Below are 25,339 nucleotides of genomic sequence, written 5' to 3'. Positions count from 1 at the left end.
TGGAATTATAATACGCAAGATGCTACCGTGGCCTCATCACCTCCTCAGCTCTGCGTCACTGTTGAGTCAGTGTCTATAACAGCCAAAGTCTCAAGTAACTAACTTTCCCTGTCAACTTGCCTTTTTTTAGAAGGGCTGTCGTCTCATAGTCGATTAATTGATTAATCGGTCAGTTTGGTCTTAGTCAACCAAGACTTTGGTTGACTAGTCTTTTTATGGCTCTGCAGGAGGCTAAAAAGAAGGAAATGTCCACACACGATTAACTACTGCTTTATTTAATTAACAGACAAGAACTTTTTACCCATGCAAGGGCTTCATCAAGTTCTAACAACCTGATGAAGCCCTTGCATGGGCGAAACATTCTGGTTTGTTCATTAAATAAAGCATGGGAGAGCAGTAGTTTATCATGTGTGGACTTTTCCTTCTTTTTACTTGAATAAATTTGGTTCAGCATCGTTTCCAAAGAACTGTGGGGATGTGCATATAGGTACTACCTTTTTCCATCTGCAAGAGGGTCTGTCTGTCTGTCTGGAAATAATCTCACAATCAGCTGAATTGATCAGAACCAAATTTCTTCTGTGGCCTACACTGACGATATCGGCCACAGAAGTATCGCTACTTTAAAATTATGCTTTATATATATTTTTTACATTTAATTTTAATTCTATAAACAATCTAATGGGGTTTGGATCGGGCTGAAACTTTGCCCAAATTTGGAGTCATACATCATACAGTAGATAGGCCATCCACATTGAAGAATGTGGATGATGTATCATGCATATCTCTTGTTTACTCTAGATATACACTAGTTACCCTAGATATAACCCCTCAATTCTGCTAGTCCATAACTTTCAATAGCCTGTACAATACTTAGACCTCTATTTATACCTACTGGTGGACTATACTATGCACACCTGACCAGCCCAGGCGCAGAGGGCCAGGTCAGATGTTACTGTAGGGTATACTGTCTTTTATATCGTTATCCTATTTGTACCAGTGTTACTTATTCTGAGCATGTTCTCTTCCCATACCTGTACCTTTGTTTCATCCTTAGTGCAGGGCTGCTATGACAACTACGTTTCCCTTGGGATCAATAAAGGTCTGTCTATCTGCGGGCTGAAATAACGCACCACATGCATTAAACACCAGGCTACTCCTCAATGTGTTTTTACTACGGAGCGAGCGGACAGCACAGGCTACAGGAGCACATGGCTCGTGTATAAGCGCCAAGCGGCTTCCTTTCGCTGCTTACTGGAGCCTGTCATCCCCGGGTGGCGTGACCCAGTTTATGCCCTTGGTGCCCCCCCTGGTGACACGCTGTAATTTGCGGTGCCTGGAAGTTACTGGAGCGCGGAGACCTGGGAGACGAGAGTCAATTAGGCAGGGCAGCACCTGTCTGGCGGGGGCACCGCCGGGGGCCAAAACGCAGCCACGAGGCGACGACGTCTTCACCTTCGCCCAAAAGTGGCAGCGCTTATCGCTGGATTTTTACATGTCAAGAGCGTTGTAAGCATATGTGTTAGTTCTGGCAGCGACCTGCTGCTGTTTTTAGATTGCTCCATTGGAGGCGCCGATAGCCGAGTGGTTTAGGCGCGTACCACATAGGCTGATGCCTGATGAGCCCGATGACGAACCATTGCTGCATGTCACTCCTCAACTCTCCCTCCCTGTTTCCTGTCTCTCTTTACTGTGGACTATCAATAAAGACAGAAAAAAAAAATATCTTAAAAAGAAATAGATTACTCTTTTTTTCCATCCCCTTCTCTCCCTTCCCATTACGCTTAGTTGCGCACAGGTGTTGGGTGGCAAAGGTAGCCGATCTACAAACTCACACAACGACTTGCAGCGTGAATTTGCAGATCGTCTATTTTCGGCTGAACGACACCGACGCACAACCAATTATAAATTGTGCTTAACGGGTAGGTGAGCAAAGAGCAGCCTATTCTTGAGGCAGATGGAGGGGGCATCCGGGGCGCCCGCGTCTTGGGCACCATCTGTTCCACCTGGCTTGGAGAAAAACAACAACAACATAAAATCCACAGAGGTACGGCCTTAAATGTCAACGTAATGTGACTGGCGACAACTCAAAGCGGGTGAGGGGAGGGAGGGTGTGTGTATGGGGTGGTGGGGGGGTTTGGTGGGCACAGGAGGGCAGAGCGCGACGCGGTCCAAGTTTTACAAATGACAAATCCCCCAGACCCCCACCTCCCCCAAAATCCACAGAACCATGACACTAATGAAACCAGTTTCAGAGGGAGGTGGGGGTGGGGTGTATAGGACATGTTCTAGCTTTTTTCTTTTTACATATTTATTTATATTTTCATATTCTTCTTTTTTTACACTTTCATTTGTAGGAATAATAACAATAATAATAATAATAACACATATCTCAGGAGCGGGAGGGTAGTGGTCGTGGTAGGGGTATGTCGTTGAGGAATGTCACTTTTCCATGTTTTAATTCTTTGTTAAATCTGCATCATTTACAAGAGCATTGTCGTTATTATTCCCATCCATAATATCCCAGAGTCCCATCAGACAAACTACAACAAATACTTTCCTAAGATTGTAGGTCAACATATAAAACTAGCAGGAATTGTTCTGTTCTTTTTTCTTTAAATACTGGTGGCAGACGTACCATGGGAAAAGGGAGGTCTCGTAAATGCCTAATTTACGTTCCGTCGCATGATGGTGTTACACACCGTAAATATCTGATCTACAAGTCCATGACGCGGTGTAGATGCAACTCATCATGGGCTTACAGATCGGCTATTTTTGGGGAGTGACACCGTCATACGGCGACATATAAATCAGGCTAAATGGGAGCTGAAAGGGAGGGGTCGGACACGTTTGTAGGGCTTCCATTGTGAAAGGGGAGGGGGGGGATACAAAAAGTTACTGGGAGGACTTGGTGAGGCGTAGATGGGGCACAATACACACAGTCACACACACACACACACACAGTCACCCACACACACGCACTCTCTCACACACACACACACACACACACACACACACACACACACACACACACACACACACACACACACACACACACCAACACAAGATACACAACAGTCTCTACACAGTTCGTCATGCTTCAACAGGACCTGTTGGTCACTTTTTTTTCTTCTCCTAAGTCACTGTCACGTTATTTGAAAACAACGACAAAAACTGCGGGTCAAACAATCGGTAGAGGGCAAATTCATTAAAAAAAACTAAGCCTCTAATATAATTAGACAAAAATGGGGTCGGCACTCCAAATCCAGGGTAAACTTAAACCCCTTGTGCTCTGAGCCACGCGAAAAAAAATGTGTCTTTGACATCAGACGCTTTTCTGGGCCCTCACGTCTCTCAAACGGTGTGTGACATCAGCATTTTGTGTCCCCTGGAGTCTGCGAGAATGTCGCCTACCCCTCTGCGGACTAAAAAAAAAACTATTTGTGAAAGAAAAGGCAAAAAAAAACAAAATAAACATGGTTGTAAACAGAATCCCTTGGAGAGTAGAGGCGGGCCGGCCAACAGTGTGCCGCACCGCACCGCATGCTAGCTGGAGCCGAGCCGATCGGGGGAGGGGGACAAAACCTGGCAAGCAGCGATGGCAACAGGCCTGGGTCAGAAACGCAGCCTCGTCTGTTGCCTTTCTGCTACCATCAGCCTAATCTGGTCCTACTTCTCAAAAGGTCACGTTTCTGAGTCGATGCAATTTTTATTTTTTCTATCGATTTAATCACTCAGAAACCCTACTTCAAATGCACACGAGTCGCTCGAGAAATATGCTTAGGAAAACTTAATTTTATGTAGAAAAATCAAACACATGCACTCGATTCGAGATTTGCTCGCTTCTACTGGCCGACTGGCGTAATAAGGCGGTAAAATTAAATGAAATAATATAAGGACACTGATACAGGAAAAAAAAATCAACAAAGGAAAAAAAATTAAAATATTTGGTCTTTGGTGTCCCTTCGTACGAAAGGGAAATGTTTCATGAAAACCATGTGATAAATATCCGCAGGTTCCTCTTGACATGCAAACGTGAAATCAGCCCCCTGTTGAGTTCCTAGGTCAAACGCTAGCAAGTGGCGAATGAAGTACTGTACAGTCCTGAAATATTAACCATCAATACTAGGGACCATATCTTTTCTCAGGCAGAAACCTTGTATCTCCATATAAGTTTTTTTCATGAAAGCCTACTTCGTCGTACAAGACTGTTGCGCAAAAGTATCGTAAATAGCCTATCTAGATGTGCAGATCTGTAGATCTGCTATCTTTGAAAGATTTTGAAAGTCGGTCTGTGCGTTTTATGAATATTTAACCCATGAAAAGTATTAACAAGTGCTTGTAATTAAATAATAACAACATTGGATCCACTGGACGCAGGTTCTTTTTTGCCATTTCCTGAAAAGTTAAGTTTTTTGGACATACTGGGTTTCTACCCTACAGCGCAGATATGTAAAAACAAACCAACAAACAAAAAGGAAGTCACCTGGACAGTGCAAATCAGAACACCCCCCCCCCCCCCCCACGCCCGCCCGCCCGCCCCAAATTCACGATAATAAAGTAGTGAGGAAGTGTGCCCGTTTGTGGTGCAGTTTGTGCTACGGTTTCATGCACGGGGTCATTAGAAGTGAGACAGTATTGGTCAGCCCAAAAGACTTGGTCCTATGATGCATAATGTCTTCAAGGTTAATGTGCATATATACCCCCATCCTGGATATATGCTGTTCTGGAACCATCTACACACTGTATATCGTTGCTGTCGGGCAAAAACCTTGTATCGCCCACATTTAAACTGTTTATGTTTTATTATAAATGTATGCACTATTTTTACATCTCGTCGTATGAAAGTGCCACCCAAAAGTAGTGATAATATCTGCTCTGCAAGCTCACAACGTGCTGTGAGCTTGTAGATCTGGGGAAAATAGCTTGTAAATATTTGCTTTTTTAAATTTATATTTTTAAAAAAATTGTTCGACTACAATAACATGGGCAAAACAGTGTGTCTGTTGGGTTTTATACATATTTAACCAATGGAAAGTATTAACAAAAAAAATTGGCAAATAACTACACTGGGTCCATTGGATGTTGGAACACTGGTTCTTTTGTACATTTCCTGAAAAGGAATGGTTTTGGACATACAAGGCTTCCCGACAGCGACTATACATATATTGCAATAACTGCACCACTTAAATAGACAATACTGCCTTGTTGACAAAACAGGAGCAATCACATGGGAATGACTTATGGGTGGGAGACAGTTTATGCTAGTCTTTCTTGAGGCTTCCTCATTGGTTGATGAGGAGGAGGCTGGGGTGCATTTTGTGAAGCTTCATTTCCTATGGCTGTATTACGGAGGCAGGTGGGGGGGGGGGGGGGGGGGGGGCTAGTGAAGGTCAGCGTTTTTTCTTCGCAATTGGACGTGGGGGAGATCCGGTAGATCAGTGGTTCTCAAACTTTTTTTAAATTTCAAGGACCCCCAGATTGGTATGCGTTAGGCCATGGACCCCCAATAACTCTGAGAATGTACGAATGTACACTTTCGGAGTTACTGACCTATAAGGGTCAATATGGTTCCTAACTATCCAATAATTTAGCTGGGGACCCCCTGGAAACCCCCCCAAGGACCCCTGGTGGGGGTCCCTGGACCCCCACTGTGAGAACCACTGCTCGCAGATGGCGGCGCTCTTTGTTGAGAAATCGCTTCCTTTCACCGGGAGGTTGACGTCACAACGTGAGGGGGCTGGGATTTATTTTTGTTTGTTTTTGTTTCTTTCTTTCGTTAATTTTCAATCGTTCGTTTTATGTGGCTTGGTCCTTCTGCAGCGCCGAGATGTCCAGCGGGGGCGGCGCCCGGCCGCTCCACTCTCGCAGCTGCCCGTCCTTGAACAGCAGGTTGAGGGCGGGCAGGGGCACACCGGACTCCGGCGGGGGCTGGCTGAGGGGTCCCGACACGCCACTGTCGGGGTCGGCCGACTGGCTACCGTCCTGCCAAAACAGAGGGCAAAGGGTCACCGGCTGGAGCACTGGGCGGGATGGAAGAATTTGAGGACCAAATGGGAGGGGCGGGGGGGGGGGGGGCGGGGGGGGTTATTTTTTCAGGAATGACAAAGGATGCTCAGTTCTAGGTCATCTGCTACTATAAATGAGCAATCAACGGGTCCACACAATACAGGTTGTTTGCGTTTGATCAAAGTACACACGCGCACACGCACACACACACACACACGCATGCTAAGTCCCAAGCAGGTGGGCATTGGGTAAAAATGTTTGAGTCTGGCCGGGGATTGAACTCTGACCTCCCAGTCTCAGGGAAGACACTCTAAACACAAGGCCACAGAGCTGGTATATATATACTGTAGTCTATATCTGCTGCTAAGTGTTGTCTCTACCTGCACAAGAGACTGTGATATTCTGCTTCATTTTTATTTCTTCTATTTTGACCATACATCTATTTACAGTATGTTTGTTATCTTTGCTTCCTTTGTTTCTTTCTCTATTCTTATAACTATTTTTATGCAAAACACTGGGAGCTTGTACAAAAAATAATTTCACCCACTCTTTTACACTTGTGAACTTGATAGAATGAAGAATAGAGAAAGATGAAGAATCTGAAGTTGAAGGTTAAACGAATAGCATTATTAAGCTAAGCTATGATCGGCTACTTGTTACCTTGAGTCTTGCTTATTATTCGCCAGTGTGAGCAGCGAGTGGCGAGTCATAGAGAGAAAGAAAGAGAGAATGAAAGCAAGAGGAACAGAGAGAGAGAGAGAGAGAGAGAGAGAGAGAGAGAGAGAGAGAGAGAGAGAGAGAGAGAGAGAGAGAGAGAGAGAGAGAGAGAGAGTTCTTACCTGGAATGATTGAACAAAACTCAGAACCTTCAATGACAGCTTCCGGCTGGAGTGAAGCAGCTCCTGGAGGCTGAAAGCAAAGCAAGGGTTCAAGCTGAGCTCGGCTTCGACACTCGGCACGTTTTCAATGGTTAGGGGGGGTAAATAAATAGTGAATTCATTCTCGGAGGAGTGTATTGGAATGGACATGAAAGTAGCAGCACGGAGCGTTTTAAGTATGACTTTTCGTACCTCTCTTTGCAACAGAGCTTGTGCGAGGCGATCTTTCGACACACTTTGCGGTTGAGCTCGGAGCTGAAGAGGGGCATGCCGAAGCAAAGCTCCAGTGGGACCCACTCATCCTCCGTTGACGGCACTGGAAACAGAGAAAGAGAGGCTGGTGGAAGAAATCGTATCTTCACGTCAAACAAGAAGCAAGGACAAAACCAAAAACCAAGGGAGAGCCAAGTCACTCATAACAGTTCCATGGTAGCACTTTGACTCTATTTGTTTGCAGGACAAGACCCATGATGCAATTCAGTCTAGCATTAGCATTAGTTTAGACATGGTTAAGTTTAGTCATGTTTTTTATGCGATTCAATTGATTTTAGTTAGACTCTGTTAGTATGGATAAGTTAAGGCATGGATTTGTTGTGGTTAACGTTGGGTATTATTAAGTATCTAGAAGGGCTGTTAAATGGTCTGCATTTCTATAGCTCATTCGTACAAAGAGCATTCAATTTGCATTACATTCACACAAGCACACACCGAAGTCAGAGGCAACCATGCAAGGCACCAACCTGCTCATTGGGAGCAATTACTGTAGGTGTTCAGTGTCTTGCTCAAGGACACTTCGACACGCAGCCGGGAGGAACCGGGGATTGAACCGGTGTTAGCAACTGAGAATTTGCTCCAGTTGGCTCCACTTGTTGCACAATCGATAATGCTGCCATGTCCTGCTACCTCTGAATAAAAAATGATTTTGGGACGTGAATGCATCTCAATGAGGAATGACCTACCATCCGTTTTTCCCGTTTTGCCCTCTCCACTGTTGTCCTCTGTCACCAGCTCAAAGGACTCGGTGCTGCCGTTGGTGTCGAACCCTCCGCCCAGATGAGTGTCACCTCCTGGCAGAGGAACACCAAAGTTTGATCACAATATGCCATCAACACATGTCAGTGACGTTGTCTATTGTCTACATCAGTGGGTCTCCGTTTTTGGGCCGTGGCGGCTGTCGGGAAAATGGGGGTGGGGGGTATGGGGGTGTAGGGGGCTGGGGGTATGTGAGGGCGATGGGGTGGTAGAATAAATTATGGGGTTGGTTCTGTTCGGGTTGGATTGTAATTTTCAGGTCCGTTGGAAAACTCCAACAGATTCTCTAACATTTTCATGTCAAGGACCCCCAAATTGACATGTATACTGTATTTGGCTGAAAACAGCTTATCTACAAGCTCTAAACAGGCAGCAATTGGACGCGTTGTGAGCTTGTAGAATGGCTATTTTCAAACAAAGTATAAAATAGTGTTAAAGTGGTCAAACGGTTCCTCCTTTTGCTGTGGACCCCCTGGAACCACCCCAAGGACCCCTGGGGATCCCCAGACCCCACTTTGAGAACCGCTGTTCTAAAGATATGATAAAAATATTAATGCAATTTAAATCCTATTTATATATAATTGCAGAATTGAAGTTAACAAAAGAAACAATTACAATGAAGAAACAATTATTTTGTGCTAACATATCAGCACTCAAACATGCCTAAGAGTGCTCTTGAGTGTGCGTAGATTCTGTTCTTACCTACAGTATAAGAACAAATCACAGCTAAGAAAACATCTGTGAATGTCAGAATGAAAACTGTATAAGTGGGTCCTAAGAAGAAATCTCTTGGTTCTTGGTTAACTTATTACTTAAAAAGGCTGTATCTCGGCTCCTGTGTACTTATTTTTTTACTATGTATTTTTGGCCCAGACAAAGGCGTATAAAATTTAATGGGGAGGTCGCGATGACATTTTTTTGTTTTCTTCGCGGAAGCACAGTGAAACCCGCTGTGATTAGCAACCATCAGGGGATCGATCATACTGGAGATAAATATTCTGTGACTACTTGAAAAAGGTAAGAAAATGTAAAAATCGCTGGCACAGTACGCAATTATTTTTTTATTTAATTGGCACTGAATGAGTTATTATTATTATTATTTATTTATTTATTTTAAGATTTTTTTGGGGCTTTTGTGCCTTTATTGATAGTATAGTAGAGATTCTACTATACTATCAAGCACAGTACGCAATTATTTTTTTATTTAATTGGCACTGAATGAGTTATTATTATTATTATTTATTTATTTATTTTAAGATTTTTTTGGGGCTTTTGTGCCTTTATTGATAGTATAGTAGAATCTCTACTATACTATCAATAAAGGCACAAAAGCCCCAAAAAAATCTTAAAATAAATAAATAAATAATAATAATAACTCATTCAGTGCCAATTAAATAAAAAAATAATTGCGTACTGTGCCAGCGTTTTTTGCTGCGTGTCACTCCCTGTCTCTCTCGCCCTGTGTCCTGTCACAGGACACAGGGCGAGAGAGACAGGGAGTGACACGCAGCAAAGGTATGCTGCTATTTTTGAATAGCCAAAGAAATACAAAAAAATGACACAGATGCCTTCCCGGATTACATTAATATTCAATCCATCCCCAATGTGAATTTATACCTGCATTGGCAGGCTGTTGTGAGCGTGTAGATTGGATATGTTCACTATTTTAGAATTTCTTATTACATTTTTCCAATCTATTATGCCATGCCCAAAACAGGGACTGATTATTAATCAACAATTTTATTAAAGTATCGATTATACATCGTTTTTTGTAATCTATTAACTAAATTAGTTATATTAACTGTTGCACCCCTAAAATGAAACCTGTGATCAATGGCATGAAGCTAAATTGAATGAGGGAATGTGAAGGTAAAGGCTAAGGCTTCGATCGGCGTCCATTAGGAAAAGGCTATCGCACATAATCACATAATTAGCCAGACAAATGGCGTAATTAAACTGCACTAGTGGCAATCCTTATCAAATTTGCACCTTCAGGGTCAACTGCTTTGGCAAGGACATTCTCACTAACTGTTGGTAAAACACACACACTCACATGTTTGTATTACTACTTGTGAGGACATTGACGTTTTAGGACAGCCATTTTATGAATGCCACTCTAAATGTCTATTCCTGGCCTGAATCTTTAGCTACATAATTGAAAGCCTAACTAATAATGGTATTAACCATAAAAAACTGCCATTTATCTTGCGAGAACGAGGTAAATGGCCCTCAAAATACTATATACTTGTGGGGACATGTGGCCCTCACAAGTATAAGTATACAGTATAAGTGCACACACACACACACACACACACACACACACACACACACACACACACACACACACACACACACACACACACACACACACACACACACACACACACACACACACACACACACACACACACACACACACACACACACACAAATGATGAGTGCAGTCTACCTGAGAGTGCATGTGTCTATGTGTGCTTGTAAGCATGTGTGTACTGTATGTGTGTTTTGTGTATGTGTGTGTTCATTCATACACCGACGGCGGAGGAAACCATGCAAGGCACCAACCTGCTCGTCGGGAGCAATTAGGGGTTCAGCGTCTTGCTCAAGGACACTTCAACACTAACTCCGGGGATCTAATTGGGAACCTTCCGGTTCACAAGCGGCCGCTCTGCATCCTGAGCCACTGCCGCCCTGTGTGTGTGTGTGTGTGTGTGTGTGTGTGTGTGTGTGTGTGTGTGTGTGTGTGTGTGTGTGTATGTATCACAGTCTATGGTGTGTATGTGTGCGTGCGTGCGTTCCCACCCCTGTAGTCGTTGGAGTCGCTGGCCCTGCGGCGGTGCCTGGTGTTGGGGTTGAGCATGGTGATGTATCCACACTGGTTCTCCAGGTCTACCTGTTGCTTCAGCGTCTTCAGCGCTTTGTGGACACACATGTTGGAGTAGGAGAAATCTACATGGGGGACAGGAGACATACACACAGGGGACTTAATTTGTTTATTTAACTAATTCAATCCGGCAACGCATCTGTGTCATTTTAAGATTTCTTTGGGCTATTCAAAAACAGCAGATGTACAAGCTCATAGCGCGGCACCGAGTGCCAGGCTATGAGCTTGTAGATCTGCTATTTTTGAACATTTTTTGAAAAAATCTTTGAAAACATATTTTTTCAAACTATATTTTTAACTCAAATCTTTGCTTCTGGGGGGTCCCTGGAACAAAACATTTTGAGATGGGGGTCCATGGCCAAGTGCATATCTAAAAATGTTTTCTAAATGTTGCTATATGCAGTGGTGCTCCAACTTTTCCATATCAAGGACCCCCAAAATGATATGTATTTGGCCGCGGACCCCCATCTCAAAATATGCTGTTCCAGGGACCCCCCAGAAGCACAGATCAGAGTTAGAAATGTTTGCTTTAAAACATATATATATATTCAAAGATTTGCAAAAAAGAATCCACGATTGTTCCATGCCGCGCTATGAGCTTGTATACAGTATCTGCTCTTTTTGAATAACCAAAGTATAAAATATGACTAAAATCTAAAATGACAGATAAGTTCCTGGATTGAATGGATTAAAGAGAGACAATATATATCTATGAACAATGCATTCAAAACACAGCACAAGTTAGCAAGAATGCCTATTTTCATCCCCAGTCTCTGACATACAACAATAGAACAGATACCACAGAATGTTAACGCAATAAACAGTGAAAACTGAATACAAAAACTTAAACCACTAGTTCTTAAACTTTTTTTTATTTCAAGGACCCCCAGTGTGGTATGTGTTAGGCCGCGGACCCCCTTAACTCTGAGAGTGTACAAATGTGTACGCTTTCGGAGTCACAGACACCAAACCAGGAACCAAACCATTTGAAACCAAATGGACCCGTAAGGGCGCTGAATGAGCGTAAGGCAGCTCTCCACCGCACCGATTTTGGGCCGACTCGGCGTCGGATAGCGTTGTTCCGTCGGTTCGGACCTCTATCGACCCGACTCAGAAAAACCAAGCATGTTCAGTCTTTGGGCCGACTGGTAGAGCCGTGGGGTAGTGAAGAGGGGGGAGAGAGGGGGGTAAAGATTTGGTCCGAGTCGGCTTTGGTGTTGCCAGATTCTGTGAGTGAAACAAGCGACCAGGTCTATGAAAACAAGCCCAAAAGAAGCGACCAGTTTCACCACTTGAGCCCTATTATATCAGCTATCTTCAAAAATAATCTTGAAAGCAAGCCCAAATAAGCAACAGCACTTCAGAAACAAGCCCAAACAAAAGCAACCAGCAACTATGAATATTTACCATCGACTTTACAGGAAAACAAGCCCAAAGTCGCTTATAATAAGCAGACCTGGCAACACTAACAGGCCAGCCTGCCAGTGAACGCATTTTCACAACAATGTGCGCTGTGGCCGACAGTTTGTGCTGAACTAAATGTCAACTTCTGCCAACAGACTACCAGTCTATTGCAGACTTTTTTAGTCTGAAGTAGTCTGTTTGGTGGAGAGTCACCTTAAGGTTTCACTGTCCTCAAATTGAAACAAATATGCACTAAAAATAAGAATGCATTTGAGAATCTTTTAAATAAATGTATTAACTGTAGATTCCAATGACAAAAAACAAATGACCATATCTTCTTCAAATGTTTTCTGATTTCAATAAATGACATAATTTAAAAGCTTACATTCTGTACTTTATAATCTGTAAAAAGGCCCCCTAACGACCCAAAGTTGTATTCAGTCACAAATTTAGGCAACTGGACTAAAACTAAAACATTTCAGATGACTAAAATATGACTAGAACTAAATGAAATTTACTCTCAAAATGAACCCCGCTCTGTTCAATAAATGTGATGTCAAGTATATTTCTCTAATAAAGGTGCTTTCCAGTACCTTTTTCTTTGCTCTATCTTTGCCCTCATGTATTATTCCATAACCTATGAAATATGCATACGTTTGATCCAGCAGCATTTGGGTAATCCACAGAGAATAATAATAATGCACACACCAAACGCACCGTGACGAAAACAACAAGCCATTCACTTCCTTCAGGGCTATTTCCGCAGTTTTGGAAGAAATGTTGAACATTTTCACCTATAATGACATGCCCAAAATGGGGACTCCCAAGTGAAAGTGGTCAAGTCCGTCGCGGTGGGTTTTATAAATATGTAACCAATGAAAAGTATTAACAAGAGCTTGTGACTAAATAATAACTACATTGGATCAATTGGAACACAGGTTCCAAAGCTTGACACAGATGTCTTGCATTGAAGACAACATTTTTGCATTGATCTCAGCATGTGGGCTGTTTTTGTAGGCTTTCTACCAGATATATCTAGTTTTGGACAGGTTTCCACCCGATTACGACAATATCATACATCATTGCTATCGGGCAGAAACGTTTTTATGTTTGTTTGTGTTTCTCTGTAAATGAATTCCCTCCTTTGTCGTACAACAGTGTGTGTCGCGACGTGTTGTGAGCTTGTAGATCTGCTATTTTTGCCACTTTTGAAAACATTTTAAGGTGAAAGTGGTTAAATCTGTTTATGGATTTCATAAATATTGAACCAATGAAAAGTATTTACAAGAGCTTGTGACTAAATAATAACTACATTGGATCCATTGGAACACAGGTTCTTTTTTCCCCATTTCCAGAAAAGTAACAATTTCCAAGGTTTTCACCCGACAACGACAATATAACGGTGATCTAGCCTTTGATCCATTAATAAAATGTGATCAATAGGATCGGCCCCAAAAAGGAGTGCTGAAAAAAAAGAAAGAAAAACAAGCCCTCAAACTGCTGAACATCAGTTAATATTACAACTGACCGAAATATGACCCGGGTTTTGTTTTTTGGGGTGAAAAATCTGTTTAATATGTGGAACGTTTTTCCTCCCTGCGGCTTTCATATTTCTAGTGCTGAGTGAACTGTGACTGGTTTGCTAAACTCGCAATGAAAGGCTCAAAATAAAAAGGATTTCGGCTCAAAGTCCATCAAAGATTCTTTGAAGTGCCGAGGTAAAGCCCCCCCCCCACACCGGAAAAAAATGTCAATATTTGAGTCACTAGAAAAACAAACCCGAAACATGCTGGATGCTGGATTTTAGGTGATGTTAACCTTGTTCACATCACGAGAGATACAAAAACAATCATCATAGACCAGAAAAAGTCCCAACCTGTTGGCCGGGTCCCACTGGTGGGCCGTGTGGATATGGCAAGGGGGCCCCCAAATAATTGGCAAAACGCTAAGAATTTAGTGATAATATAACATTAATATAAAAAATCATGTTAAATGTCATTTTTTATTTAAAACCTTTAAAATTAGTTTTCATTGTGATATCAATAATTAGCAGAGAACGGCTTTTGAGCTGGCAGCGCCAGTCTGCCATGCATTTCTATGGTATAGACACGCTGGGTCACTCCTCTTCCAAGCGTCCGAGCATCGCACTTCAGTGCTCCCGACGCCCAGCGTTTATGGTGCAGCGCCCTGGGGGCGCTTCAAGCTGGAAACAGTTCAACTTATGGAGAGGAGCGCTGCTCTTTTGATCCTCCTGGCTGTGTCTGACAACCCGGTAATTTACGTCCCGACGCTGAATCGTCACCACAAACACGAGAAGTCCATGTTAACTTAAGTTTCAGCTAAGCTACAGTATTTGTGCTAATAACACAGATGAGGACATTCGAGCACAGCAGTGGTTTAATCGGTCTGAACGTTGCAGGTGTTAATTGCGGGTGTTAATAAACGCTGCATGTTCCGTCCTGTAATGTATGTATGTATGTATGTATTGTTGGTGTTGGAAAATCAATAAAAACAATTCAATGATAATAATAAACGCTGCATGCCACAAGCGCTATGGACATGATATCCAAAGCGCCCCTTTCATGAACACGCAGCCTTATAGATGCTATATAACACACAGTCAGATGTAATAATGTGTTAATTATGAAAAGTTTCACTCACCCCCTTTTAGCTCCTCCTCGTCAAACGGGAATGGAATGTGAACCGTTTCGCCGTGGCCGAGCATACCATGACCCTGACACACACACACACACACACACACACACACACACACACACACACACACACACACACACACACACACACACACACACACACACACACACACACACATGACACGACATGATATAAGTAAGAGTAAGAGCTTGAGTATTCCACACAAAGATGACATAATTAAGTAAGAGCTTGAGTATTCCTTTGTGAGCTGTGTGTGTGTGTGTGTGTGTGTGTGTGTGTGTGTGTGTGCGCGCGCGTGTGTGGTTCACCTGGATCAGTACAGCAGAGTGTGTGAGGGCGTCGTTGAGCATGGTCAGCACGTTGGACGTGGGGACCACGCCGGGGTCATGACCCCAGGAGGTGATGAGCAACCTGTCGTAAACCTGAAACATTGCATCGTCATGTTAACGCGGCATCCCCACAACCAACAGATATCTGATGTAGGCAGTACAAGCAGAGGTTCTCAAAGTGGGGTCCAGGGACCCCCAAGGAGTCCTCGAAGGGGTTCCAGGGGGTCCCCAACAAAATGAGTTACTAGAGCATTAAAAACAGTTTAACCACTTTAACATCAGCTATTTAAAAAAAATGGAATTGGAACACATCTGAAACATTTTAACAACAACAAATCTTGTATGGGGGTCCTAAATAATATTTTCAGATGGGGGTCCATGGCCAAATACATATTAATTTGGGGGTCCTTGACATGAAAATGTTTGAGAACCACTGAAATGCATGCAGGAACAGAAGTCTTTTTATTCTAGCAAGTCGGTAAACAAAGACACAGTACCTGCATACTAATATCCCTGTGTTAGAAAGCCTAAACAAAACACGACCACCTGCTGAGACTGATGCAAAAATATTTTTTCTATCTTTTCCAGACATCTGTGTAAAACAACGCTCAAGTGCACAAAAATAAGTGAATTTAGCACTGTGCTACGTAAATTCACCTATTATTTTTTGCACTTGAGCATTGCTTGACACAGATGTCTTGCATTGAAGACAACATTTTTGCATTGATCTCAGCATGTGGGCTGTTTGTTTTTGTAGGCTTTCTACCAGATATATCTAGTGCGAACACCCAATACAACTTTTTGATGCCCCAAGCATGACCAAAGGCACAGTATCATAGTACTGTACATACAGTACCTAGTTTTTATTCTAGCGGGCCATGAAATAATTCACTAAGCAGCCATGGTTAGTGTTTTGACTCCTGTTAAAGTTAAGAATAAAATGAATGAATGAATTAATGAACAAACAAACAAAACAAAAAATTACACATTTGTACTTCCAATACTGGTAAAATTGTTCAACTATTTCAAGTATTTGGCCTTGACCACCGACGTACTATGGTGTGACTTTCACTAGCTAAACAATAAACATTCTTATCTGACCTTGCACATAGGCTTTAGCCCACACAAGATGTCATTTGTTTGAGGCTGTGTCAACACACTGAACATAGCTTTGCTCTACCATATTCCAAACATTCTGTATGTGGAAGACATAAGAGAACTGTGCCGTGCTGTGAAACATATTTCACGGGTTCCAGATTTGTTTCCATATGCTACAGTAGCTCAGTTTCTGATAAAGTTCTCAGAACCCAATTCGGGCCCTGTTCAGGATGTGGTACTAAGCCTGAGTTCTGGGAACATGTAAACAATGTTTCCAATCTCAATTATTGATTATTGTCTGGTAGTTTACACTAACCAGGAATATGCCTGGTAGTTTAATCTAACCTGGAATATGTCTGGTAGTTTATAGACTAACCTGGAATATGTCTGGTAGTTTGTCTGGTAGTTTAAAGACTAACCTGGAATATGTCTGGTAGTTTGCGGAGTCTGGAGCCCTTGGAGAGGAGCAGAGAGGGAGGGCCTTGGCCGGTCACATGGTACAGGTACAGCTTGAACCAGATGGAGCTCACCTCGGGGATAGCCGGTCCAATGTGCTGCAATGCAATTGCACACACAGACAGACACACACACACACACACACACACACACACACACACACACACACACACACACACACACGCACACGCGCACACACAAGATGCTTCTGATACACTCGAGTTGCAGATACAGAAACATACAGGCATAAATAATGCATGTGAAAACACTCGCATGCAGACACTTTTTCCTCTCGTTTTCTGAATCTCAAAGACACCCACGTACCACCTTGCACACATATTTATGCACACCTTAGTTAGAAAAACAGAACACAACAATCTCTGGCCTCTGTACTGGAAAAACCCTCAGTGTTCATTTAACCACTGATTTATACTTCATCGTATGACGGTGACACGCAGAGTTAACTCAGAGAGGGTAAATATGGACCCGTAACGGACAATGTAAGAACTACAACAGTAGTTTCATGTCTCTCTGTCTCTCTCTCTCTCTCTCTCTCTCTCTCTCTCTCTCTAATGCATGCTGGTGCATGGCCAAGTAGTGGGATTGCTTTGGAGATCTCTCTCTCTCTCTCGCATCTTGTTGTTCAGTCACAAAACGAGCACTCACTCACGCACGCGCACACACACACACACACAGTCACAGGCGCATGCATGCACACACACACCCCTGAATGAAACAAGCCCAATGAAACACATATACACATCATCTCCCTTTGTGCACAACACGCCACTCCATCCAAGTCCCCGGTGTGCCGCAAAGCGTTTCTCTGCTCTGTTCCCTCCGTCCCTCCCTCCCTCCCTCCCTTCCCATCGTGCACCGGTTCCCTCCGGGCCTCGCTACCTGCGGCGTGCAGCTGCTGATGGGTCGGATCTCGTTGCTGAGGGGCGCCATGGAGACCAGCAGCTTGTAGTTCTTGTTGAGGACGCGGCTGCACGTGGCGGGATCCAAACCCAGAAGGCTCTCACAACGCAGCATGTCCAACGGAAAGCCTGCAGAGAGAGAGAGAGACAGAGAGAGTGAGAGAAACAGAGAGACAAAGACAGAGAGAATGAGAGGCCACATTAAGCAGAGACACAAAGGCAATTTTTATGAACTACAATTATGTCAACCCTCTTTTGGCTAAATGTTCAAAATTGTAAAAAAAACAAAAAAAACACACATTTTCTTTCCTTCCAAAAACAGCCCACTCTGAGCTTGTAGATCTGCATTTTTTCTATTCATCATACGGCTAAATATACATGGGTTTAAGTGAATAAGATTGAAAAATAAGATAAAATATAAAACAATATGCATAGCAAAAGTCTAGAGTGTGATTGTTTTTCTTGAATATTATTTACAGTAGATAGCATATTGTCTAGACAGATGCAAGTTTCTTGGAAGCACTACATTACTCTCTTCGTACTCTATTTATGTGTCTATTTACAGTACCTTGTTGTTTGCGGACTAGGGTGCAAGACATTTATACTGATTATGCACTTGTAAGTCGCTCTGGATAAAAGTGTCTGCTAAATTGTAATGTTAAGTGTAATCTGCTTGCTACAAGAAGAAGGGAGCGCTGCATAGTTCTAATGGTTCACACGACAGGTGCTCTTTAACAGAACAGGTATATACATACACACTATAAAACACAGTCCAAGTCTCGCTTGATCTACAGTCCCCCAGCAGTGCAGATAACCAAGGGAGGAAAAAAAACACTTAAGGCTTCTTCAGGCGAATACATATTTATGAATTTATCCTTTGAGCAAGGTAAACAAACAGACTGTGTTCATCAGGGTGTCTGCTCGATATTGGCCTTTCAAACATGAAAATGATTTCATAATTCAGCGGATGTATAAAGTATGGCATCATTTATGATGCAGTAAGTGCTTTTGTTAACATCCTCCTATAATTCCACAAACCTCCGAGACCAAACCTCTGAGCCCAAAAATTGTTCTGCCCGGTATTCCTCAGTGCCTGGAGCTATTGATCTCAACTTGCACACAGCCATTGACCATTACCATGTGCATGGGACTGCAAAGCCAGTTTTTTTATATCACTAAATCTCAGCTGTTTATTCACATTTTTATGTCAAAGAATGTCACCATGCTTACGGTGGCAGTGCCTGGAGCTATTGATCTCAAATTGCACACAGCCATTGACCATTACCATGTGCATGCGACTGCGAAGCCCGCTTTTCGATATGACTAAATCTCAGCTGTTTATTCACATTTTTATGTCAAAGAATGTCGCCATGCTTACGGTGGCGCGGGGTGGGGGGACGCGCGACAGGACTAACCCCACGTTTGCAACTGCTTTCGCCTGCACACTTCACCGGGTATGGTCTAGTTAGTACAGTTAATTAGCCCTATATTCTGGTAGCAATCATTGTTTGTTCAGTAACAGGAGACTCTCTCCTGCTCTTTAGATAACAGAAAATGCATTTTCAGGCAGGGATACCAATTTGATCCAATCACGAGAGAGAGCTCATACAGGATACAGGATAAACAAGTGAAATTGGAAGCTGAAACGCACCTGAAAATGAATTTTCTGTTATTAAAAGCTGGAGAGACAGGGAGGCCCTTATTACAGACCAAACCTGAATATAGAGCTTTACCAGTTTTAACAAAAACAAAAACATCACTTACACTACCTTTAAAGAGCAAACACTGATTAGGATTAGGGGAAGATTTAGACAAAAAAGGTTTTCAAATTGATTCTAAAACATAAAGCCAAGTACTGTATACACAATCCATAGATCAAGTGACAATCATTTATGGAATTAACTACTTTCAACCTGACATTTTGGGCATGATGTCACAGACATAAAAAAAAGAAGCAAAATGCATCGCAATGTGATGCTTGTAAATCAGTTATTTTTGCTATTTGTGGTACAACAAAGTATATAGGGCTTATTAAGCAGTTTAGGTAATCAATAACTGATTCTAACTGAGAGCCAAAGACAGCCTAAGATGTTGGTTGTTGTTAAAGTAATTATGGTTTAATTTGAATTTAAGTAGGGTCACGGTGCTCACGCCACCTGACAGCAATAGGCGTGGCCGGACTGTTAACGATTAACCAAAATGTATTTTTAATTAAGCCTCTCTATCGAGGTGAGACACATTTTCCCTGTATACCTGACAAAATAATCATCCACGCCAGACTCTTAATATCCTGCAGTGGTTGGTGTTGTGCGTTTGGCTGGCGGGCTAACACAGTTCGTCCAAGTGGGGCCTCGGCGAGCAGATGATTATGAACTGAGAGACAGTCTATCAGGAGCTGAGGCATGCAGCCAAGTCCCACAAAACAAACAGCATCTGGCGCTATGACGCTAGTGGCCGGATAATGAAGTGAATTTGCTTTTGTCGCGGGCCGCTTGGGGGAGGCGTTCTCAACTGCCCACGCCAAAAAAAACTAACACCCTTTTGTGTGGAACACACACCCCAGTCTAGCGACAGAATGTCTCATTCAAAAGTGTCAAAGATTGAAGAGCTGGAGTGGTAACAGGGTGTGAAAGGTATCTGTCAGCCAAACAGAAGAACCACCGTACATGAGAATGCAAGCGGCAGCTCTCCAGCATTCTGGTGTGTTCTCAGCAGTGGTGGACAAAGTACGGTACTCAACCCCAGTACTCCAGTCAAAGTACTGTAGATGAGATACTGGTCAAATATAACTCAACTGCAAGTGAAAGTATGAAAATTACAAATGACAAAGTACATTTTCTTTTTTATATATCAATACATTGCTGTATTGAGATTTACCAATACAGCGATGCGTTGTTGTGAGCTTGTAGATTGGCTAATGGCTATAAGTAAAGTACATACACTCAAAATATGTACTTGTCATCAAGCACCAGTGAGCCATTATACATAAGTTCTGGTCTCTGTTTTGCAGTCTTACTGGGTGGAAATCTTCAAATCACTGTCAAGGAGTAGTTGGAAAATTGATTGAGCCTAATGTGATGATTGCATTGTTTGGGGGTAATTCCTCCTACAAAGTCACTCTCTTCCTCGGAGGCAGCCTTAAAAGCCATTGTTACCTTATTAAATAGACAGTTGATATTGCATCTGTGTCATTTTAGATTTTTGCGTTGTTTATTCAAAAATAGCAGATCTACAAGCTCACAGCCTGTACATCTGCTATTTTTGAAAAATCTTGAAAGTGTTGAGAACTACTGCTTTAGAAGGCATTTGTAGAATCGGCCTCAGGTCTTAATGGGTTAAGTGGAAATCTCCTAAACATACATACTTTGTGGATAATCAGGTGTTTGGCCAGTGGCTCCCTGAAGAAATTCAGTAATATGTGGGACCCTTTTGTCAGATATTTACATGAGCTAAACCTCCCTGATATCTCTGACTGATTGTCCAGTTATTTGTATGATACTGAATAGTGGCATATTGGGCGGAGGATCGAACAGTTTTATTAGGACTAGTAATATTATTTATTTTTATGTATCTATTGTTTATTTTTATTTTGTATTTTTGTTTCATTAGGTTATTTCCTTTATTCTAGTTTTAGTCCTTTTCCTTCAATTTTGATGTAGTGCTTGTCTGGTCCTTATTTTTGCCTTAGTGAAAGGTCTTGCTCAACACTTGGCAGCTTTGCCGCTCCATCATTGTTTTGATTAATCTTCACTACTGTCTTCAGTACTGTGAGTACTTCACTACAGTGCTTAAGTAAATGTACATTGTTACTGTCAACCACTGATTCTCTAACGTTCTCAGGGTTGAGTGAAGGGGTTAACAGTTGGCAGAGAGGGGCATGATGTGGCAAACTGGCCCAGTCTACCTCTCAACACAAAGAATACAGTCATGCATTCTTTCTCACATGTCTGCCGAGGGCCAAGAACGCCGCTTTGCCCGTGTCCATCTGGGTCATCATGTGGACAGCACATTCAGGGGAGGTTATTAATTGGCAGAAGTACAAAACAAAACAAAAAAAAAATCAAAAGAATTTAATATAGATTACTTTCAGGCTGGAAAACTATTTGCAGCACCCATGACTCACAAGGTCCGTAAATCTCGCTGCTACCAGCTCCATGAAAAGGAAAACAATCCCACGTCACACTAAAATAGTTCTACAATCTTAAATGATTTGGAAATGTGGTTGCATCACACAGCACAGGATTTTCTAATAAGATTATCTCCTCTATAATCTTAAACATGCACACACTACAAGATTTTTGACCTTGTGGGATTTATGAAGCAAGCATTAGTCACAGCTGAAGTCAAGTGACATTGAAAACACAGTTACTGACCCATGCAGTGCTTATAATAATCTAGTTTAATATTAAAAAAAATAAGTTTGACTTTTAGTTGGCCTGTCAGTATGAACAACACCGTTTCTGACAATTCTTTTACACAGGGCCTGTTCCTTTACAGGCAAAATTAGAGTGTACCAACTTCTTCACCAGAACACACCAGAACACCATGATCTGCTGACCACGACTGACATGTTTGGGTAAATCAAACTTTTCTTCGTTATAAATGTATATGGACATTGTTGACTTCTGTTAGGAGAAATTCAAATGGAGTTACAGGAATTTTCTCAAAGGAGGGTTCAGGGACCCTCAGGGTTGGAAAACTGAAACCCTTACAAATGGACCCTTACAGGTCTGTAACCCATAATTCAGAGAGTGTACAAATGGAACCAAATGGACCCTTATGGGTCCATTTGAAATTTGAAGAGTTTGAAGAGTTTGAGAAACACTGGGCTATTTAGACCATTGCCTGCCTCTTCTCACCTTGTGCAGCGCTCCAGGTATTCAAATGCAATGCATTCTGGGCCAGGCGGCTGGCGAGACATTAGTGAGAACAAAACACCTTTTTGTTACATTTGATTACTATTCTTACTGTAAAACAGAAGGCAGACCAGCTGTTCGTGTCTTACAGTTTCACACTGATTAAGGAACATGTAAGGATTTCTGGATTGCAATTAAAAGTTAAAATTGACTCCAAATTAGAGCTCAAGTATGAAGTATTATGTAACTGTATAAATTAAATCAAGTGAGGGTAGAGTAAATGAAAACATTTTTCAATAGTTGGTTAAAGCATTAATTACCTATTTACATTTGTGTAGCTACAGTAGCTTTATTATTATTATTAATTCCTGTAACTTGAAGTCAAACGTCAATGTTTTTCATACTGAAATTGCCTGAATAAGGCACCCTCCCTCATGCAAGTAATATAAAAAAGGTAACAAAAAACATGACTGTATGTTGAACGGAAGATGAAAGTAATAAAAAATGTCCCCATTATTGTTTAAAAGTGACAAAAGCGTTTTTCAAGCAAGTGAACATGACCTTTGAGCAAGTTGTACAGCCACCGTACAACATGATCTATACTTATACTTGCCCGACGGACAAGAACTTTTGACAATGACAACCTAGTGTGAATCTCTGCTATGTCTGCTTTATATGACAGTGTCACACAGCGAAAATAACAGAACTACAGTACAAGCTCACAGCATGTCGTGATGCGACACGCAGTGAGATACTGTGAGCTGGAAATAAATGCTTTTTGTTTTAACGTTGCTAAATACAAGGCACAAGTTCTTAGTCTCGAATCTCGATACAATCAATTCTTTGCAAGGCGATGCGATTTTAGATTGATACAAGTCACATGATACAAAATGTTGCTGTTTACATACCGATATAGTTGGATCGCTTATATTAAACTGGCAAACTGGCAAACTACCTGGAGAAAGCCTGGGATATGAGGAAAAAAGCATTGTACAGCCAGTAGGAGACATGTAATTCATGTTATGTTTTGTTTTGTTTGTATATGAAACTACGTTTGTGAATATTGTAACTGTCTGAAAAGGTGTCATATAATCCCATGAGGGATGGGCCATGAGGTGGCATGACACTTAAATAAAATAATTCATTCATTCATTCATTCATATATTAAAATCGATGCATCGATACAGTTACTGTATCGTTACACCTCTACCAATTAGTCAGTCAGGAAGTGAGGATTACACAAAATAACTATAAACAATTAAACACACATTTTAACATTCAACATTTTTAAGTCATAAAAAAAAAGTAATTATATTCAAATCATATGTCAACAATTAACTGGATGACAAAACTACAAAATCAGCCAAGGGTTTCATGCCCCTTTAAATGAGTGTGTTTAGTTGCTTGGCAGCAAGACGTCAATATGAACAGTCGATATAAGAACTTAAGATAAAAAGGCGAGAAAGATAAGAGGTGGGGAAGTTCAAAATACAGAAGTTTGCAGTTTGCCAATTGTCTAATTCTTGGCAAATTGTCATACTGCTAGTTCTCTACGTACAGGAACAGACGTTTAACACTTAAGCCCTATATAGTTCATCGTATGACAAATAGCAAAAGTAGCTGATCTACAAGCTTACAATGCGTTGCGATTTTTTGGAAATTTATGAAAATGTATGAAATTCGGTTCAGCTCAGTGGCCTTGAGGTTAGAGTATTCACCCTGAGATTGGGAGGTCCATGGATCAATTCCTGGCTGAGTCATACCAAAGACTATAAAAAGATAATGAGACTAATGCGTCCCTGCTTGGCACTCAGCATCAAGTGTTGGAGTCCCTGCAACATTCTGCTGTCACATCCAGGGGTTGTAAATCATGTGACATACTTGTGTAATATCCAGGGGGTGTACTTGCACAATATGTGGCAGACTAGCATCATGTCCAGGGGGTTTAGTTGTACATCAAGCTGCCTCACGCTATGGAAACTGGAGATAGGCTCCTGACCTATGGGCCAACATTTTTTGAAAGTTTTTGGTGATTTTTGAACGTTTCTGAAAATGTTTGCCTATGTCCAAAATACATGCCCAAAATATGGATGTCCAGGTTGAAAGTGGTTCATTAAAATATTACTTCCATTTTGTGTAGCGTGTAGGCATCCCTTTGAAAGGGCTACTGATTGCTGGACATTATTGTTGCAGTGTTAACTGATAAAGCTCAGGATGTCTATTCCGCACGAACACTCACAAAAAGCTCTGACTATTAGGTTGTTAAAGCTGCTGTCTTGAGTGCCTATGAGCTGGTCCTACAGGCATCCAGACAGTGTTATAGACAATGTATTCTCACACCCTGACCAAGAGTCAGACATTTGACATGAACAGGCTTTCCTGATGCGTGGCATGACTACATTGGAATGCAACTCGAACGCCGATGAGTTGGCAGGGACAACCAGGGGAAGGTTGAAAAGCGATACGACAGGGGAGCCTGTCGCTTCAAACATCTGACGCGACAGTATTTTGCCCATCATATTACGACATGGGAGTGAGAATGTGTTATTTTACAGTGGTTGCTGTAAATGTGAGGAGCAGACATTTTGTGGAATTTCACAAAGAAAGAAATCCTGTTTAACAGGTGGTGCACATCTCAAAAAGTTGAGCCCAAAGTGCAACTTGAACAGCTGATTCTTCCGGATGAGTTCAGGAATTGAGGTGGTTGCCACCTGTCTGAGAGAGTGGAGAGTGACGCTGTGCTTGCTGATGAGACTGTCTAGGCTCATACAGTCTTTTTAGTGACAAACCTTGTGAGACT

At 42.0% G+C, this 25,339-nt stretch overlaps 1 protein-coding gene across 4 annotated transcripts in view; it reads right to left on the bottom strand.

Annotated features, from left to right (window-relative positions):
• Positions 1-4,535: 4,535 nt before the first annotated feature.
• Positions 4,536-25,339, bottom strand: part of fam91a1 (family with sequence similarity 91 member A1) — a 60,203-nt gene continuing 39,399 nt past the window's right edge. For 2 of the 4 annotated variants that reach the window (XM_084079905.1, XM_084079906.1), the window contains exons 16-24: positions 17,664-17,812; positions 16,727-16,861; positions 15,189-15,302; positions 14,866-14,938; positions 10,719-10,865; positions 7,844-7,951; positions 7,077-7,221; positions 6,846-6,915; positions 4,536-5,982 (exon numbers count right to left, since the gene is read on the bottom strand). In XM_084079905.1, the coding sequence (XP_083936031.1) occupies positions 5,797-5,982; positions 6,846-6,915; positions 7,077-7,221; positions 7,844-7,951; positions 10,719-10,865; positions 14,866-14,938; positions 15,189-15,302; positions 16,727-16,861; positions 17,664-17,812 (1,127 nt within the window). In that variant the 3' untranslated portion in view covers positions 4,536-5,796. The remainder of the gene's footprint in view (positions 5,983-6,845; positions 6,916-7,076; positions 7,222-7,843; positions 7,952-10,718; positions 10,866-14,865; positions 14,939-15,188; positions 15,303-16,726; positions 16,862-17,663; positions 17,813-25,339) is intronic. The other 2 variants (XM_084079907.1, XM_084079908.1) reach the window with 1 other exon arrangement.

Source organism: Gymnoscopelus microlampas (assembly GCF_963454915.1).
Source record: "Gymnoscopelus microlampas genome assembly, chromosome: 15".
Lineage (NCBI taxonomy): Eukaryota > Metazoa > Chordata > Actinopteri > Myctophiformes > Myctophidae > Gymnoscopelus > Gymnoscopelus microlampas.
The sequence above is the reverse complement of the archived record's forward strand: the minus strand, read 5'-3'. Positions and strand labels throughout refer to the sequence as shown.